This window comes from Centroberyx gerrardi, chromosome 21, assembly GCF_048128805.1.
Source record: "Centroberyx gerrardi isolate f3 chromosome 21, fCenGer3.hap1.cur.20231027, whole genome shotgun sequence".
NCBI lineage: Eukaryota > Metazoa > Chordata > Actinopteri > Beryciformes > Berycidae > Centroberyx > Centroberyx gerrardi.
In genome coordinates this window covers 19,230,460-19,249,527 of record NC_136017.1, presented here as the reverse complement: position 1 = coordinate 19,249,527, position 19,068 = coordinate 19,230,460, and the positions used below count along the sequence as shown (strand labels likewise).

Genomic DNA, 19,068 nt, shown 5'->3' with positions numbered 1-19,068 from the left:
TTAGAAAAGCTCTATACAAATAAAATGTATTATTATTATTATAAAAGTGCCATTAGTGTGAAGTTATGTTAAGTTACACTATTGATCCCCGTGGGGAAATTTGTCCTCTGAATTTGACCCATCCTAACTACTTAAAAGCAGTGGGCAGCGCCCAGGGACCAACTCCAATTCAGAGACTTTGTCAAGGGCAATGGCAGGAGTATCTGATACCTAACATCCCTAACATGCATGTCTTTTGAGTATAGAATGACTTTTGTGCTGTTGCAATATAAACAAATGGGTAAACAGCTGGTCCCCCACCCTCCACGCTGTCTTCGCCACTACCGAACTGCTTGTCTCCATAAGACCCCACCACCCCCCTTGAAATTTGTGTACAAATCAACTAACTTACTGCGGCTGTGCCTGATCAGTCTGTGACTAGCACTGAGGACAAAAAAGGTTACGCAAAAGGTGACACGAACTGGGGCTGCTTTGTGTTCACAATGTGCAAATCAATAGGACCCTGAAGCGAACAAAGCTTCCGCGAGGTCTGACTCAGTGTGTGTTCACATATGTGCAAAAAATGCTGACTAATCGCTTCGAGTTCATGTGTAAGGTTGAAACGGAAGTGCGAAAACACCCTATATAACAATAAGCAAGCCCATTGTAGGTTGTGGTGTGAAATTAGCCCACTGACCAATCTATAGACCTATTTCATTTTTTAACAGGTTAATACTTTTATGATTCCTGACTCTACCTGGGATTGGTTATGAGGACTTCTTGGGGGTAATGAAGGCTCCCTGGCTAGGTCCTGTATAGGGTTGGGGTTAGAAAGCATTTTTTCGAATCTGAATCCATTTGAATCCCTTATCGAATCTTTTTAGGTTGTTTTTTTTGTTTTGGGTGGGGGGGCAATTTCTTAGTTAAAAAATAGGTATTGTTTTTATTGCACTTACAGCTTTCAGCAATGTTAAGTAACACAAAATTATAAACTGCAGTTATGAGCTGCAATAGCCGTAGAAGCTCAAATAAACATGATGTGGAAATAATATGAATTCTACTTTATCATTTAACCAACATCAAATAAATGCCTCCAAATTTCCCCACTACAAATTGAATTATAATCCAAATGTTGGCTAACGGTTAAGTTTAGGCAAGTAAAACAACTTTGCTTAAGGTTTGGTTTGTTAAGGTTATGGTTAGGCAACTAAAATACCTTGAATAAGGTTAGGGAAAGGGATTGGTTATGAATAAGAATTTTTGAATGAGAAAAAATGAAATTGCTACTGCTACTACTACTACTACTACTACTACTGGGTGACGTGACGTATGCAAGATGGCGCCTGTGTTTGGCTTTGCCGCTGCTCATCTGTTCCTACCTGTCCTGTGTGTGGTTGTGCTGTTGGTTTCCCTGTTTGTCCAAGAAGTGCCTGCTGTTTTGGTGTATGATCGCCAAACTGTCCTTCTCATTCGATTGTCCATGATGGACCACGGTGGCCCAAATCTCGGAGATGGTGCCTTTAATCCTCCGCTGTTTCGGCCGGCTGCGCTGGAAGACTGTCATCTTCCCTCCCGCTCGCACCGCGAAACTTCCCGCAGGCACTGGAGAAAACGAGGAAAAAGGGCCGGGTTGCAGGTGCAGAGGTGGCTCTGTCGGTGAGACGTCGTTATGAACCTGCGTCGATCCCACCCAGCGAGCCTGCCTTTGGCTGATGCCCCTGCACCAGAGAGCTACTACCTGTCCTGGCCTTCCCTGGAAGGAAGTGTCAGATACTCCTGGCTCTGGCCTGTGCTCCCTGACTCACCCGCTGTGCCGATCGTCATCCCTGCACGTCGGACTTCCAAGCCCGGTGGAGCGAACGCAACGTATTTGCGTGTCCTGGCGCGAGCCTCTCCAGAGAGCAGTGCTGGCAGGCCTACACCTCTCAGAATGGCGTTGGTTAACGCTCGCTCCTTCTCGAATAAGTCATTTGTTCTCAACTACCTTTTCCTATCGAAGAATTTGGATTTCTTGTTTCTAACTGAAACTTGGCAAAGGAGTATGGAATACGGCCCTCTTATTGAACTGTGCCCAGCGGACTGCAACTTCATCAGCACTCCCAGGACGTCCGGGCGGGGAGGAGGGCTTGCTGCTGTGTTTGGGAGCCGCTTCGCCTGTCACTCCGTCAGCACTGACTCGTTCTCCTCCTTTGAGGTACAAATGATTAAAGTTGAACAGTTGTATCCGTTCTATTGTATTGTAATATACCGCCGCCCTGGCCCAAACGGTGCTTTCCTGTCAGAGTTCTTGGATTTTCTGTCTTCTGTTTTTAAGCTGGATAAAGTCATCATTGTTTTTCTCATCATACCTCTCTGATAGAAGCTTTTCAGTCTCTGTTGGTAATTTTGTGTCATCACCTGCTGCTCTGTCATGTGGAGTGCCTCAGGACTTAGTCCTGGGTCCTATTCTGTTCACTCTGTACATGCTTCTCCTTGGGCAGTTAATTAGTCGTTTTAAGTGTATTTCTTAACATTGTTATGCGGATGATACACAGCTGTACCTCTCCTTCAAACCAAATCAATTGGATAAGATAGCTGTTTTACAGGATTGTTTGGCTGCCATCAAGGACTGGATGGAAACCAATTTCCTCCAGCTTAACTCTGAAAAAACTGAAGTTCTTGTTATTGGCCCAGACAATATAGCAACTGAGGTTCAGCAGTGTATTGGCCCCTTATCTTCTAATGTGAAATCAAGCTGTAAAAACTCGGATGTTATTTTTGACTCTTTTATGAATTTCGACGCCCATGTTAAGTCGTTGACTAGGTCTTGTTTCTACCACCTGAGGAACATTGCTAAATTAAGGCAGGTTGTGCCTCAGCCGCAACTTATTATTAAATGCATTATTCATGCATTTGTTTCCTCTCGCCTTGATTATTGTAATGCCCTTTTCACATGCCTTAACAAGTCTTCTCTTGACCGTCTTCAGTTAGTTCAGAATGCCGCTGCTAGACTTCTTAGCAGATCCAGTCGGAGGGCTCATATCACACCCATATTGGCCTCCCTCCACTGGCTACCTATTAAATTCAGGATTGATTTCAAAATCCTGCTGATAACTTACAAGGCACTGCATGCCCAGTCTCCGGCCTATATTACTGAACTTTTGTCCCCACACCTTCCTGGTTGTTCTCTAAGGTCCTCGGACCAGGGGCTACTGGCGATTCCTCAGTCCAGACTCAAGACGAAGGGTGATCGTGCTTTCGCTGTTGTTGCACCTAGGCTATGGAACAGTCTTCCTCTTGACATTAGATCTGCCAATACTGTGGAGAGTTTTAAGCGGCAACTCAAGACCCATTTATACAGACAGGTTTTTTCTAATGTGTATTGTTGACTATATTGTTACTGTATCTTTGTAATGTTTTTAATTTGTGATGCACTTGTGTGTGTTGCCTGTATTTTCACTGTGTATGTCTTTATGTTTTAACTTGTGAAGCACTTTGTGACACTCGTCTTGAAAGGTGCTATACAAATAAAGTTTTACTTACGGTAGAAATTTCCTTCGTCAATGCTGGGAATTGAACCCTGGTAACCAGCATTGAAGGCAAACACATACACCCATCCACCACCCAGACCACAACACTCTTTCCACTGCGCTACTTCAATGTCACACTACTTCCTGTTTATAGTCATGTCTCCTTCACATAACCGTTTCATAACACCTACACATTTGCAAGTCATGTTCATTTCAGGTTTTTCTGTGAGATCAGGTTGAAACAAACTGTGGAGTTAGCGCGCACTTGTATTACGTCATCAGTTGCAGACGGCAGTTGTAGAAGAGAGAGGAGAAAAAAAAGATTTTATAAGAGATTCGTTAGATTCGGAGCTTGACAAATCCGGGTATTTTACCAAATTGGAACCGGTTCCATTTTGGAATCAGCTAATGGTGCTGATATCAGACCTTTACGTGAGTTTAGGCCGGCAAGCATATGCTATTTAAAACGTGCAAACAACATAAGGTGAACAAAGCTGTTTATTGACAAAAAACAAAATAAAAACAAAGGTCAAGAATGCAAAGCTTGGAAATGAATATAATGAACAATCAAACAAATAGTCTATTGTATCAATAAATAGCCTATTCTTGAAACAGCAAAATTATTGCTTTAGGTAAAATGTGCAAACGGCACTTTGCTTACAGCAAAAAAAAAAAAAAAAAAAAGGCTATAGCCTGATTTGGGTTTTTCAAAGCGCAAAGATAAAACGGCATATACTAGAACAGTCCTTTTTCTGCCGTCATTGCATTGGTGACGGCTAAATGCAGATTATGGCCAAAGCATTAGCCATTGCCAGCCAAGTTCTCGCACTGCCACTGCAATGTTGGCCCATTGTCTGTGGTGATGCAAGTAATTTTCCTCTCGTTCAGGGACCACTCTTGAGGAGCGAAGGGCTTCTGCCAGATTGTCACCCGTGTGAGCGCATTGTAAGCACTTGCCACTGGTTGCTGTCACGTTGGTACTTTGTTGCTCTTGCAAAGGCCTCTGAGACTCGCAACTGTCGCTGGCCTACGATTGCACGTCCTGAGGTTGGAGTGGTTTTGCTTCCGAGTCCGGCAAATACTGAAGGATGTTGAATTCTAAGATGCGATCTTAGATTTGACATGTTTGCTCACGCAACAGTGATTTTTTGATGCAAATGTGGCATATGGCCTCATCCAAATTCACCTGTTACCCCTTGTCATCTGGCTCAAAGCCTAAATGTGCCCAAATACACAACGTAACATTTGGCTTAGTTACAAGCTCCATGGCCATTGTTGGATCCATCGAATTGAATAGGTCCAATAAACGACTATTGCCAACTGTGATGGCCACCACCAGTGTGTCCACTATAACCACTTGCAATTAAAATAGGATAAAACTGTTTACTATATGCTTAAGTACTCTAGCCTAGAAATCATTTATAATAATCAGAGAGACAAGACAAATCGCCCATATTTTGAATAATGGACTGCCCTTCCCCTCACTTCCACCTCACTTTGCAACTGAAAACTTTCTCCTGAAGCCCTTGAACAGAGGATGGTAGACAGTCAAAAATGATAACTAAACAATGATTATTGTGTTTATGAATAGTTTACATTTCAGATCGCATACCATATGCACTATTGTTCAGCTTCACCACCAAAAAAGTGGAAGACAAACAATAAAACTTTTTTTTAAAAAAAGCACAACAGTTGGCAACAGAAGCACATCCTCCTCTCTCGGAGACCCCATTCTGAGAAGGCAGCCCCACATCTCCACCATCAGTAATGTTAATGCCTGGAACTTTACAAAAATACAGACATAGCCTATTGATCTTAAAAGTCTAGAGTTGTGTGTTTTCATAGTTAAATCATCAAACCATGCAGTGTAACCATAATAACCCCCAAAGTTTGGCTATAATGTTACATGGGGCTATACAGTTGAAATGTCCTTTGTAACGCTGGGAATCGAACCCTGATTGCCGGCATCGAAGCCAAACTCATACGCCCATCCACCGTGCTACTTCAATGTGACACTACTTCCTGTTTATAGTCGTGTCTCCTTCACATAACCATTTCGTTCTGAGAATATGTATATTTAACACTTTAACACTACGTTCCACCAACACGTAATTTGGTGTTAACAAGTCATGTTCATTTCACATTTTTCTGTGAGATCAGGTTGAGTTTACCATAGCTAGCTAACGTAAACAACACCAGCAGCGCCTCAGCCAAAAAAAGGGGGGTATGTATCAATTACCTCTTTTCACCCCTGTCTGTTTGTCTGTTTGTTAGCAAGATATCTCAAAAAATTACAAATGGATTTGGCTGAAATTTGGTGGACAGATAGCCCTTGGCCCAAAATCACTTGATTAGGTCTGGGATTTCCGTTATTAGACAGCTTGCATTTTTAAACCATAACTATTACGCTGTGTTGATATGCTGGTGGGAAGGTCCAGGATGTGGGACTTCCAAGTCGGCTGCTAAACAGCATTGTATTCGTGGTATTTTGTCAGCAAATCAAACCCGGAAGACACGAGGTAAACAAATGTAAGCCGTGGCTGCAGGTTTGCAAGTTGGAAAATTGTTCAGCATTGGTAGAGGGTGCTCTACCAAGTGCCTTCTAGTTTACCTTGTTAAAGGTCCCATATTCTACACTTTCCAGTGTTTTATTTTATGTTTTGAGGTCCATTAAAAGCCGTTTGTGTGGTGTCATGTACCAAAAACACTCTCAATCCATTTTTACACGTTCATTTTCCAGCATCTCTCTGAGCCTTACCGAGAAGAGGCTGTTTTTGTCGCTGTGACTTTAAGGCTCATTAATACCCACTGTTCTGATTATTGGCTAACTGTTTCACCACAGCACCGGCAGCTACAGGTAGGGAAAACTCTCCAGTAATAAACAATGACAACCGCTCACCGCTTTGAAATTTTGGTAACACTTGTCTATGACGCCCATGTCTATAATGCATTATAAACATACTTATAATGCATTATAATCTGCTTATAGCACTTTATAATTATAGTTATAAGCACTCATAAATATTCATAATGCTTTATAACAATAATCATAACACATTATAAAGCATTTTATAATGACTTATAAGGTCAAGTATCAATACATAATTGCTGGTCACTCACTGACTTTTTTTGCAAGGACAGTGATGTAAATAGGTGCGCGTCCTGCGTCTCTGACGCGTTAAAATCCGAAAGGACGCAGTAAACTCACTATCGACGCGTCCAGGGGACGCACCCTATTTTTTCCTAGAAAATAGTCTCAATCATCGCGGGAGAGACTTAATGCCCTTGCTGGGCCTGCATCCAATGCTACTTTCGCCGCACAGATTTCATTTCAACAAGGCTACAAACGTTGTAATTGGTAAATAAACTAACGTGGATGCTTTATTCACTCATGTCGATGATGACCCGATGATGCTTTACCGTCCAGGGGACGCACTGTGTTGAAAAAAAAAAAAATCCACCAGCCGCGATTTTCTCACTGTCTGCGCATATATCTCGCACATATCTCCCGTTTTGTTCAGTCTCAGTGAGTGAAAGGAAAACGTTTTAAAATGCCACCAAAGAAAAATATCAAACATATTGCTGGCCAACAAACTATTGCAGGTAGGGATGTACCCAAATCCGAATCCGTTACTCGGGAAAGCACAGATAGGCTAATGCGATGGAAACAGATTTTTCTTCTACCCGAAGTTGCTCATTATTATTCGGGGGAGAAAAGCCATGATTGACATGTCTGTGCGTCAGCCACTATGTTTCTTCAAATCGATTCATATCATTGTGGATGGCCACAAGATAAAAATGCCCATTCTGTTTGCAACATAGGACTTTGATTTCACTAACTAGTCGTTTCATTTACTACACATTAGAGGTCTGCGACCCGACCCGAACCCAACGGGACCCGAGACTATAACACGCTTGGTCGTGTGTCCCGCACCGTTGGCACTAGTCGGCTTTTCGGCCGATTGAGCATGTTGAATCGGCGCCGGAGCCCGTCGGTGAGAGAGATCACTCTGATTGGTAGTTCGTGTTTTGCCTCTGGATGATTGGACTGATAAATTCCTTCAACATGTGGAACTGAACAGGAAAGAGCCAAGCGAAATTTTTAAAATTGGAGGTTTCATTTATCTCCAGCTCTCGACACAGGTTCGGGAAAGCCCCTTGAGCCTGTCGCTGGAGTATCCATGATTTCACCCATTTAGTGCGGTTTCTCCTTATTTTTCGCCTCCGCCTCTTCCTTTCTTCTTCCACAACCAAAAGATCAAGGGCTGACAACGCCAGTGCCATTTGCAACTTCTTATCAGACATATGGTATGGAGATTTATTTCCCCTCACGCAGGCGCAGAACGTACGTGCTAGTTGGCCGTTGGCTGTAGTCTTTGTGGTGTGTTCAAGTGCAACTTTTTGGACCAGACACAGGCGACGTGAGGCGACGCAACAGTCGGCCTTCGTCGCCGCTGGTTCTTTGATGTCGGTTTGGTGTGTCAGGGCCTTTAGCTTACATTAGCTTTGTGCTTGTTAGCTTTAGGGAAGTAGGCTAACGTTACTCCTGGATAGCATGACAGAGCGAGACGACGTCAGTATTGGGTAGACTGGGAGTAGTTGGTAGTAGCCTACTCAACCTGTTGCTGTAACTCAGTCTCAGTAAAAAACAAGGAGCGCCACCCAGTGACTTAATCTGTTACTGCAACCAAACAATTTTCCAAAAGCATAGTAGGCATATTTGCGACTGTTACAACTGTATGTCGGGCTCGGGTCAGGCTCGGTTGGTTTTTTTCATGCGTGGAAAAAAGCACAATGTTTTATCTCTCTCTCTCTCTCTGTCTTTCTCTCTCTCTCTCTCTCTCTGCATGGGAAACATACGTTTACATTGCCAAAGCAAGTGTGAAATAAAAACAAAAAATGTACGTACAATTAAAGATATACTAGAATAAGAAAATGTGTAACCAGAGCTGTGTAACATTGCAATCAAATATATAAATAGGAGTAGGTAAAATTAATGAATTCCTGTTTTCAGGACGGATAGTCCTTTCTCTGCTGCTTCCACATGTTCTCCCCTGCGCTCTACCTACTTTTTGCAGTCAGCAAAAAGTCCCACCTCTCTTAAATTCCGACTGGAAGATAGCAATTTAACCACCAATGGATATCAAATATCTACCCGTTTGGCAATCAGTGAGTTAGGCTGTACTACACACATGCAAAACCAATTTAATTTCAATCTAATTTAGAATTATTTTATAACTATATATATAACTTATTTTTTTTATATAAACTAACTAAAATTCACCCTGGGCTACACCCTCCCCCTTCTAATTGTCTAGATGTCCTCATCTGACTCCTCTCTCTCTCTCTCTCTCTCTCCTTCGAGAGTACTTTCTAACTTTACAGTTACAGCAAAAGGTTGAAGACTGGGGGTGTGAGGCTGTTTCAGGGTCATCTCCAGGTTTTGAGTTCAGACTGAACTGAATGACCATCCCATGGTGTTGGATAGTGAACGGCCGGTTCGAAGGATTTCCGGGCTCATCATAGCTCAGGCGAACTACTGGCTTCACAGTTCGTCTGGAAGTGCATCTCTATGACGCCCATGTCTATAATGCATTATAAAGATACTTATAATGCACTATGATCCTTGTGGAAAAAAATGTCAGTGAGTGACCAGCAATTATGAAGTATTATGATACTTGACCTTATAAGTCATTATAAAATGCTTTATAATGTGTTGTGATTATTGTTATAAATCATTATGAATATTTATGAGTGCTTATAACTATAATTATACAGTGCTATAAGCAGATTATAACGCATTATAAGTATGTTTATAATGCATTATAGACATGGGCGTCATAGAAAGTGTTACCGAAATTTTTTTTATTTTTGAAAAATTTGTAAGCCTATTATTTCTTACAAAAATGATAATGAGCGAACCTTTGTGATGCCACAAAATTACAGGTCCAAACGGCTCGTTTAGAGGCTCAGTTTTCTAATATGGATTGTGTGGATTTAGTTGGTGACAGTGCATTTTGATACTTTAACAATGTTTAGATAGCACATCCATTTCCTTTATAATCAAAGAGGCAAGGGAAATCCCGTTTTCCACAATATGGGAGGCCGTTGTTCCCAAGTTGTCTTGGAGAGAATTAACTTGTCAAGAATTTGAACACTGGGAACATCTTCACAGTTTGAGATGGACAGAGTGCTTAATGTCGCGTCATCAATTAAGATGCACAGCTGATCGAGTACAGACTACTGTAGTATAGAGTACTATAGCTACTATAGAGTACAGCAGGTGATAACATCACCTGGCACAGAGGATCAGCCAATAACAGATGGCAATTTCAGTAGCATTCTTTCTACCATTAAATGTCAGGCTTTACACAGATTTGGGTTTGGGCTTTAGTTACTCTTTAAATACTGCATTGCTAGAGATGAAGGCAGCATTCTTGATTATGTCGTATCCTTAGAAGTTTCAACTTATCCCAGCCTTTATTGCCATGTAACTGGTAGCCGAGTAAGGTTGATCATTGGTGTTTTGCACCGATGCATAAAAGGAACATTGCGCTTAATTAATCTCTTCTGCCCCATAGCTGTCAAAGTCTGTAGACGGTTTCTTCTCAATTAGCCAGTCTTTAAACAGTCATGGCCTATACCACCATGCGTCTTTTCATGTTTATTTAATGTTTGTCTTCTTCAATCTTGTTGATTTCTTTCACGTCCAGCTTTTTGACCTCAGAATGACTTTGACATTGGCCAATCAGAATTGAGAATTGAGTTCAAGTGTAATAACTTATTAACATATGTTGTGTTGAAATGTAATGTATGTATGATGACCCGAGCTAGATAAACAGATGTGTTGAAAGTGACACACCCTTTATAAAAGCATAGAATTCATCAGATGCATAAAATTGTGACATCCTGGTTTTAGGTTACTGTTTCTTGCTTCACATTGCAGAACAACCAAACATCAGCATCCTCCCTTACCAGTTCCGAAACTGTCAGAAATGCTGGGAGGGGATGATTAGGGTTCAACCTATATGGGCCAGTACCAATACTGGATTTTTTGGATCAAAGCTGCCAATACCGATGTTTTGTTTTGACATTCAATTAAAATTTGACAATTTTCATGTCAGAAGATTAAAAAATGCTAGTATTCTGTGTTTTCCCCAGAATTTTATTGTTGTCAGAGTGGAAAAGTCTATGAAACAGCATTTAAACCATGCAGCACTAAAACCATCCATTGAAACACATAATAATAGTAATAAACCACTTGTGTGCAATCCAATCAAAAAAGTTTTCCGTTTTCAGTTCAGATTAAGGGCTTTGTATAGACAACCAGTGTAGTATACAGTAGATGTTATTATATATCAGCAAACCAATAAATCGGTCTAACCTTAGAGAGAACCTAAACATGTCAGCACAGCAGGTCATTATCTTTACACACTTGGATCAGTAATTCATGCGGACAGCTTGTGTAAAGAACTACATCTCTGCCTGAACTTGCCTACATTCTATAAACACGATTTACAATTGATGAAAGATGTGAAAAGCAACTACTAAGAAAACACTTGTTACACACTGATGTACGGATAGCAGTGAAGGCAATATAAACAGTAAGTGAACAGGTAGTGAACAGTCTGTAGAGCGATTGTGCAAGTAGTTTATTGCTATGAAGTTACTATGGAGCTGCGATTCTAGAGTGATTTTGCTGTCTGTTGGATGCCTGTTCCCAGTGTCACATGCAAACTGAAATGTTGAACTTGGCTTGCAGACAAGAAAGTGGCAGTTCCCCTGACAGCTGTCCACAGATGCCAGCTTGGCTGTACCTTGTAGTGTTGGCAGGGACTAGTATTCTTCATGTTGTGTCTTGTAAATAATATAAACCATTATCCCTTGTTTTTAGCTTGCGATCAGCAGCTAGAATTAAGTCACTCCGATGGTTGGTTGGTCGGTCCCAAAAATTCTCAAAAAAGTGAGTTTAGTTCAGTTGGTGAGGCATAGGTTTGCCACTCCAGAGATCCAGAGATGTGTGTGTGTCGCAGCCATGGTGAATGTCCATTGACAACGTCAAAAACATTGGACGCCTCATAGGTGTGGAAGTGGGTGTGTTTGTAACGGATGCAAGTTTTGCTTTCATAGTAGCAGCATTGCCTACCGTCGTCCTGCTCTTTTATTTTGTCACAGTGTTCTGCCAAAGATAGATCATATAATATTGAACTTCTCCTCCATATTGATAGGAACAAATGACAGGCAGAACTATAGTTTTGTGATGTTTCCCAACAAACTTAATCAACCAGACACCCACTATAGGCTACACCTGATTAGCACCTGTGTTGGCAAAAAATCAACGTCAAAATTTGCATAAAGTAGCTGAGAGGTCTACTCTTCCTCTCCGCTATGCTTGCAAATTCTGGCAGTTCACCTTCCCACAATCCTCTGTGAAATTTCTATGGTTGCTCCTGGTTTGCTCTCGTTCCATCCCAGTTGACATTTGTCTTGTCTATTTTTGCTGGAGCTGCTTACGTCTCTGAAAAATGGAAATAAACTATTTTGACTTGTGGGTGTATCTACACACAATAAAGAAATAGGCAATCAGTATAGCCTATTATATGATCTCTTTACTTATTGCGCCAACATTTCAGTTTCCAGATTTAAATCAATGGATGAATGATAACGGCTCACTATACACTCACTATTTTTGTATTCTAAGATTTTTAACTTTTCACGTTTTTAGCCTACCTATTTTTCTCTGTGTTTGAATGCTCTGTAGCCTAGTTTATCACTCTTGTCAGCTCTGTGTCTATATATGAATCTAGCCTAAAGTAACCTTTTTATTGTGCCAGGAGTTTTCTGATTGAAGCCACAGACTGAAACAAAAAAAAAGCGACATGAGCGCCGTCTCAAAGCGCCAAGCTGGTCGCAGCTTATCACAAATTCCGTGCTTGTTCACATATTTGTCTCTTTGATTAACAAGTGTCTATTGATGAGTTGTGGCCAAGGGAAGGGCGGTGTACAAGGCACATGGTGTGCAGAGACAGTGTTATCTTTTACTCAGTTTCACTGCCAATTCATTGGCCGCACTTCAGTATATAGGTAGTTACTGCCTGTTTTACATGTCTTTGAAAATAAGACTTAGCATTTTCTGTGTATGTGTGTGTTTGTTGCAGGACCATCAATCCAGATGACCTTTTTATTGTGGCTCCCGCACTCAGAACCAACCCACGATGCACTGCCTGTCCAACTGCTGCAAAACCACGACCTGCGATCAAAGAAATGGAAGACTATTAATAATCAGACACCAAAGGAACAAGGAATTACTAGTACAGTCTTCTTCATAACCAGAAACTAAAAAGAAGAAAAATAAATATTGTTTAGCATTTCTTATATCCCAAAACTGAAGACTCACTAAAATCCTTTTAGCCTTTCATAATTAGAGGCACTGGCTGATAAACACACCAGAAAATCAAGTCAAAAGAGGAATTTTAGGACTTTACCTCTTCTCAGTGTTACAAATGTATTCCATTTAATGCACAAGCTCAAGTTTTCCTCCAAACAAAATATCAAGTGCTAAGATATTTCACCTGAAAACAAGAGTGCTTACAATTTAGCAGTAAGTTAAATTCCGCAAATAGCTACAAAATTGCACCAAACATGGCCACCCCTGCCACCATGGAAGCGGCGGACATCGTCATCGTGGCGATCTACTTCATCCTGGTGCTGGCAATTGGCTTCGTGGCCATGTGGAGAGCCAATCGGAGCACAGTGAGCGGCTACTTCCTCGCCGGCCGCTCCATGAATTGGGCGGCCATCGGAGCTTCTCTGTTCGTCAGCAACATAGGAAGTGAGCATTTCATCGGTCTAGCCGGATCCGGCGCCGCTAGCGGGTTCGGCGTGGCCGCGTGGGAATTCAATGCTCTTTTATTACTCCAGTTGCTAGGCTGGATGTTTATCCCTGTGTATATTCACTCCGGAGTCTACACCATGCCGGAATACCTGTCCAAGCGGTTTGGGGGAAGACGATTAAAGGTGTATTTCGCCGCTTTATCTCTGCTTCTCTACATCTTCACCAAGTTGTCCGTGGACCTCTACTCCGGAGCCTTGTTCATCCAGGAATCTTTAGGGTGGAACCTCTATCTGTCAATCATCCTGCTCATCACCATGACAGCGTTGCTAACGGTTACTGGAGGACTGGTTGCTGTGATCTACACAGACACAGTCCAAGCCTTCCTGATGATTGCTGGAGCTCTCTGCCTCACGGTCATCAGCCTCGTGAAAGTGGGAGGACTGGAAGGTCTTTATTTACCTTTCCTCCCCTGTGTGTTGAATTTATTATATTTAAAATAAATAGATTTGGAATACTTTTCTAAAATGTACTACATATTTATCTAAATATCTAAAATATGTCATTACATTCTTTAAATATTATTTTAAATTGAATTATTTCATGATATAACTATTAAAAGTATGTTATTTATTATGTTTGTTGGAAGTATCAGTTGCATACGGTACCTGTGCAGAAGAGGATTAGGGCCACGTGAAAAATATATTTAAGTTCTGAGATTAATCTCAGAATTCTGGGAATAAAATGAGAATTCTTTGTTTAAAGTAAAAATTCTGACAATAAAATAAGAATCTCAGAACTCTAATTTTTTACATGGCCCTAATCCTCTTCTGTATCCCCATGCTAAACCATGTCCTGCCATGTCTTTACAAGGGGTGAAGACCAAGTACATGGAGGCCACTCCAAACATCACAGCCATCTTGCTGTCTTCACCCAACCTTACTTATTCTGAATCCTGTCACGTGAAGCCAAAACCAGATTCTCTGAAGATGCTACGAGGCCCAACGGACCCAGACCTGCCATGGCCCGGTTTCTTACTGGGCCAGACTCCTGCTTCTATTTGGTATTCGTCACAGTCTTTCCATGTAAAATTTCCATGTAAACTCATGGGCGGAAATGCGCCCAGCAGCCTTACACAATATATGCTGTATAGGAGGTCACAACTTCAATTGACATTCACATGAACTTTCTCTTTGTTTTGTTTCCTAGTTTGAAATAACAAATATTTGTTCCCTGCACCAGCCTCATGATATGTACAACATGTTCTAGTCCTTTTTTATTGATTCTACCAGGGTTGGGCAGTAACAGATTAGATGTAAAGTGTCATGATCCCCGTCTAGCCCTTGTGTTTTCGTTGTTTCCTTTTCCCTGTGTTCCCAGTGCTCTTTTGTCGCAGTCCCCCAAAGTTGTATACCAAATTTGGTGTTGATTCGATCAAAATCCAAAAAGTAGATGTCACATTACTGTTTTTCACATTATGCAAATTAGCAAAAAATCCATCATGGCGGACCTTTATGGTCCAAGAGGCTTTTTTGTATAGCACATTCAGCTGGACTTGTGTCAAATTTCAGGGGGCGTGGCCTTTCGAAAATCACGTTTTTGGGAATTAATTACAGCGCCACCTAGTGGCCGATTGGGCTCATATTTCTCGTGAAGCACCTGCACATCATTTCCAGTTATTGGGCCAAGTTTCTTGGTTTTCGCTCATTCCAGCTCACGGGAATTTGAGCCGCAGCGGAAGACAAATAATAAATATAGCCGCAAGCGGCAATTCGAGGGTTCATACCTTTTTTGCGGTCAACAGAAGGAAGCAGCTCAATCGGCCAAAATTGAAGCCGCGAGCAGCAACGAGCGGGTTTCAGACTTCACAAAGGTGAGCAAAGTCACTTCAGCTAGTTTCATTCTGTTTAAAGAAGGAGCGAGACCAATCACACACGTTTCATCATCACAAAGCCTGCAGCATTTCAATAATTGTGCACTCAAAGTTCCGCCATTCGTCCCCCCTCCATTGGATTTGAACGAAACTCGCGGTGTATGTTCAGGAGATAGCGCGGGATGTCTCCAGTGAATTTAATCAGGATTGCTCAAAGGCATCTTGAGTTATGAGCAAATATGTGATAGGCCACGCCCACTTGCACCGATCAATACGGCACTTCAGATTTTGGTTAATACACACCCCCAGAGCATGCACACCAATTTTGGTGAAATTCCGTCTACAGGGTTTTCCGGTACACGTTTGTGGCATTTGTGGGGCCCCCTATGGGTCGGGCTCAAAATGCTTCGGGAGACCTATTCCCAAACAGCTACCAAGATTTATCATGATCGGACAAATGGATAATGAGTTATGGCCAATATTTGCTAAGCCCCGCCCTTTGCGAAGATATTTTGGTTGATGGCGGCCATGTTTTTCAACCGATCTTACTAATTTATAATAGAAATGTGTATCGCAGTCCCCTTAGGCTGTATACCAAATTTGGTGTTGATTCGGTCAAAATCCAAAAAGTAGATGTCACATTACTGTTTTTCACTTTATGCAAATTAGCAAAAAATCCATCTAGGCGGACCTTTATGGTCCAAATAGCATTTTTGTAGAGCACATTCAGCTGGACTTGCGTGTCAAATTTCAAGTCAATCAGACTTACGGTGTGAGGGGCGTGGCCTTTCCAAAATGTAATTTTTGGGCCTTAATTACAGCGCCACCTACTGGCCGATTGGGCTCATATTTCTCGGGAAGCATTTGCAAGTCACTTCCAGTTATTGGGCCAAGTTTCGTGGTTTTCGCTCATTCCAGCTCACGGGAATTTGAGCCGCAGCGGAAGACAAATAATAATAATAAACCAGCCCAAAAACAATAGGGTTCTACCCCTTCGGGGTATGAACCCTAATAAGCCAGCACAAAAACAATAGGGTTCTACCCCTTCGGGGTATGAACCCTAATTAAATGGAGAAATATCTCATTTAAGTAAATATTCAACCCTCTGAGTCAATATTTTTCTCCCATTCTAACTAAATTTGCTCAGTAGTAAGAGTCTGGGCAGTTCCATATTTTTCCCATTTCCTAATGATGGAGTCAACTGTGCTCTTGTGAACTCCCAACACTTTAGAAATTGTTTTATACTCTTCCACAGATCTATGGCTCACCAGCTTGGACTTGGTAGACTTCATGGTAGCGTTCCTACTATGGCATACACTGTCATCTGTGGGACCTTATATAGACATGTATTTCCTTCTAAATCATACCTAATTAGTTGAATTGGCCACAGGTGGACTCAAGTTGTGGAGACATTTAAAGGATATTGAAAGGAATTGGGTCGCACCTAAACTGAATTTAGAGCGTCACTGCTCAAGGTCACTCAAGGTATTGAGTTCTTATGGACTCAAAACATTTCAGCCTTTCATTCTTAATTAATATGTAAAAATGTGTAAGTAAAAAAATTAAGCTTTGAATTATTATGGGTTATTATGTGTAGATTAGTAACAAAAAATACTAACTCAATCCATTTTTAATTCAGGCTGTAACACCAAAAAATGCGGAAAAAGTCAATAAGGTTGAATACTTTGTGAATGCACTGTATTTAACCAGGTACTTTTACTCTTCTGCCCCTTCCCTGTAGGGAAATAGACTTTCCTCTACTACTTGTTGACAGTATGTTTCCTCACCTTGGTTTCTAGGTACTGGTGTACAGATCAGGTGATTGTACAACGGGTTCTGGCAGCTAAGAACATCGCCCATGCCAAAGGTTCCACCATCATGGCCGGCTTCCTGAAGATCCTGCCCATGTTCATCATTGTCATCCCAGGTAGTTGGGATTGTTTTTTATTTGAGTGCGTCACACCTTTATTATGCATGTGAGCCCTCTTTTTTCCCAAAAATCCTTCGCATTTTCATCATCATCCCAAGTGAATTGACTAAAATAACCAAAGTTATAATAAAAGTAACAATACATTAAAATGAAACAAAAAATTTGCTTGTGGCAGTGAAGGATTTACAAAATTCTCTACTAGTAGGTCTTTGGACTGTGTGTTGAAAAGCCTTGGTATACATTTAATGAAACAACTTAGATTACTTTATACAAGGTTCACTTAAACTTTGTTTTAAACCATCTTGATGTAACATTTCAACTGAAAGAAAGCACAAAAATACATACTCATTTCTCTCATAGTATGTTGAAAAGCTTTTGAATGTATTGTATTATGTATGGAAAGAGCGTTTGTTATAATGAATTCAGGAATGGTATTTTTGACTGATTGATTTGCTGATTGATTGATTGATTGTTGTATGTGTTTGTTCGGTGTTTATTGTTTGTTATTATTAATTCTTCAACATCATGATTCCAGGGATGATTGCCAGAATCCTCTTTGCTGATGAGTTGGCTTGTATCAGTCCAGAGCACTGCAAGGAAGTGTGTGGTTTTGAGGCCGGTTGTACCAACGTGGCTTACCCTCGACTGGTCATGTCCGTGATGCCCGTCGGTCTCCGCGGCCTGATGATGGCCGTGATGATCGCAGCTCTAATGAGCGACTTGGACTCCATCTTTAACTCAGCCAGCACCATATTCACGCTGGATATCTACAAGATGCTGCGAAAGCAAGTGTCGCCCAGGGAGCTGGTGATAGTTGGTAGACTCTTTGTGGTTTTCATGGTGATCATCAGCATTGCCTGGGTGCCGGTCATCATCGAGATGCAGGGAGGGCAGATGTTCTACTATATCCAGGAAGTGTCGGACTATCTGACTCCGCCCATCGCTGCTCTCTTCCTGCTTGGCGTCCTATGGCGTCGCTGCAATGAGACAGGTGCTTTTTGGGGTGGAATGGTAGGGTTTATACTCGGAGCATTGCGGCTGGCTCTGGCGTTTGTTTACCGTGAGCCGCACTGCGACCAGCCCGATGAGCGGCCAGCTTTTATCAAAGATGTCCATTTTATGTATGTGGCGGCCATCTTGTTTTGGGTGTCAGGTTTAATCGCTGTAGTTGTGAGTCTCTGCACTCCTGCACCCAGAGAAGAGCAAATCAGAACCACTACTCTATGGGGGCTACATCAGAGAAGAAAGCTAAAACAGCAAGAGAAAGAGAAAGACGCAGAAGACATGAATACACTGAAGCCTCTGAATGGTTACCCAGCTAATGATCACACAATCAAACCCAATGGCATGGAGGCCCAGCTTCAAATCCAAAATGGCTGCCACTCAACAACACCGACTGATCCTAGAATGGCAGGAGAGGGAGAAGAAAGAGGAGCGAGGGATGGGGAGGAGGGAGAGGAGGGTCGGAGGTGTATGAAAGTTCTGGAGTGGTTCTGTGGGTTCCAGGAGAAACCATCCAAGGCTCAGGTCCGCACAGTCCAGGAGGAGGAGAAGCTGGTGGACGAGCTTCTCCACGAGCCTCCGAGAACAAGAATCGTCCTCAACGTGGGACTGCTGTTGGTCTGTTCTGTCGGGGTCTTTCTATTCATCTATTTCTCCGTATAGACTCACTTAAAGGCCTATTTCGCTGCTGTGAATATGATGATTTATTAAAATTAGGTAACCCATGTAGTAGAAATGTGCAATTATTTTTGAAATTGGAGCCCTATGACCAGAGAAAACTGAGAAAACGGCTGTAGATTCCCCATATCGCTCTTAAGGGGGAATCCTGCAACAACCAGAATGCATTGCACGCATCACTGACTCTGACAGTGTGTTCACGGCCAGCGTAGCACCAAAGACAAAGTTAGCAGAGACAAAGCAGCATTATATCTCTTTACTGAGG

At 41.9% G+C, this 19,068-nt stretch overlaps 1 protein-coding gene across 1 annotated transcript; it reads left to right on the top strand.

Moving 5' to 3' along the window:
* Positions 1 to 13,130: 13,130 nt before the first annotated feature.
* On the top strand, positions 13,131 to 18,792 carry LOC139919758 (sodium/myo-inositol cotransporter-like). The gene is made up of 4 exons (XM_071909594.1): positions 13,131 to 13,770; positions 14,194 to 14,383; positions 16,993 to 17,120; positions 17,659 to 18,792. Exons 1-4 carry the CDS (start codon positions 13,131 to 13,133, stop codon positions 18,786 to 18,788), a joined length of 2,088 nt encoding a protein of 695 aa, XP_071765695.1. The 3' UTR covers positions 18,789 to 18,792.
* Positions 18,793 to 19,068: the final 276 nt, after the last annotated feature.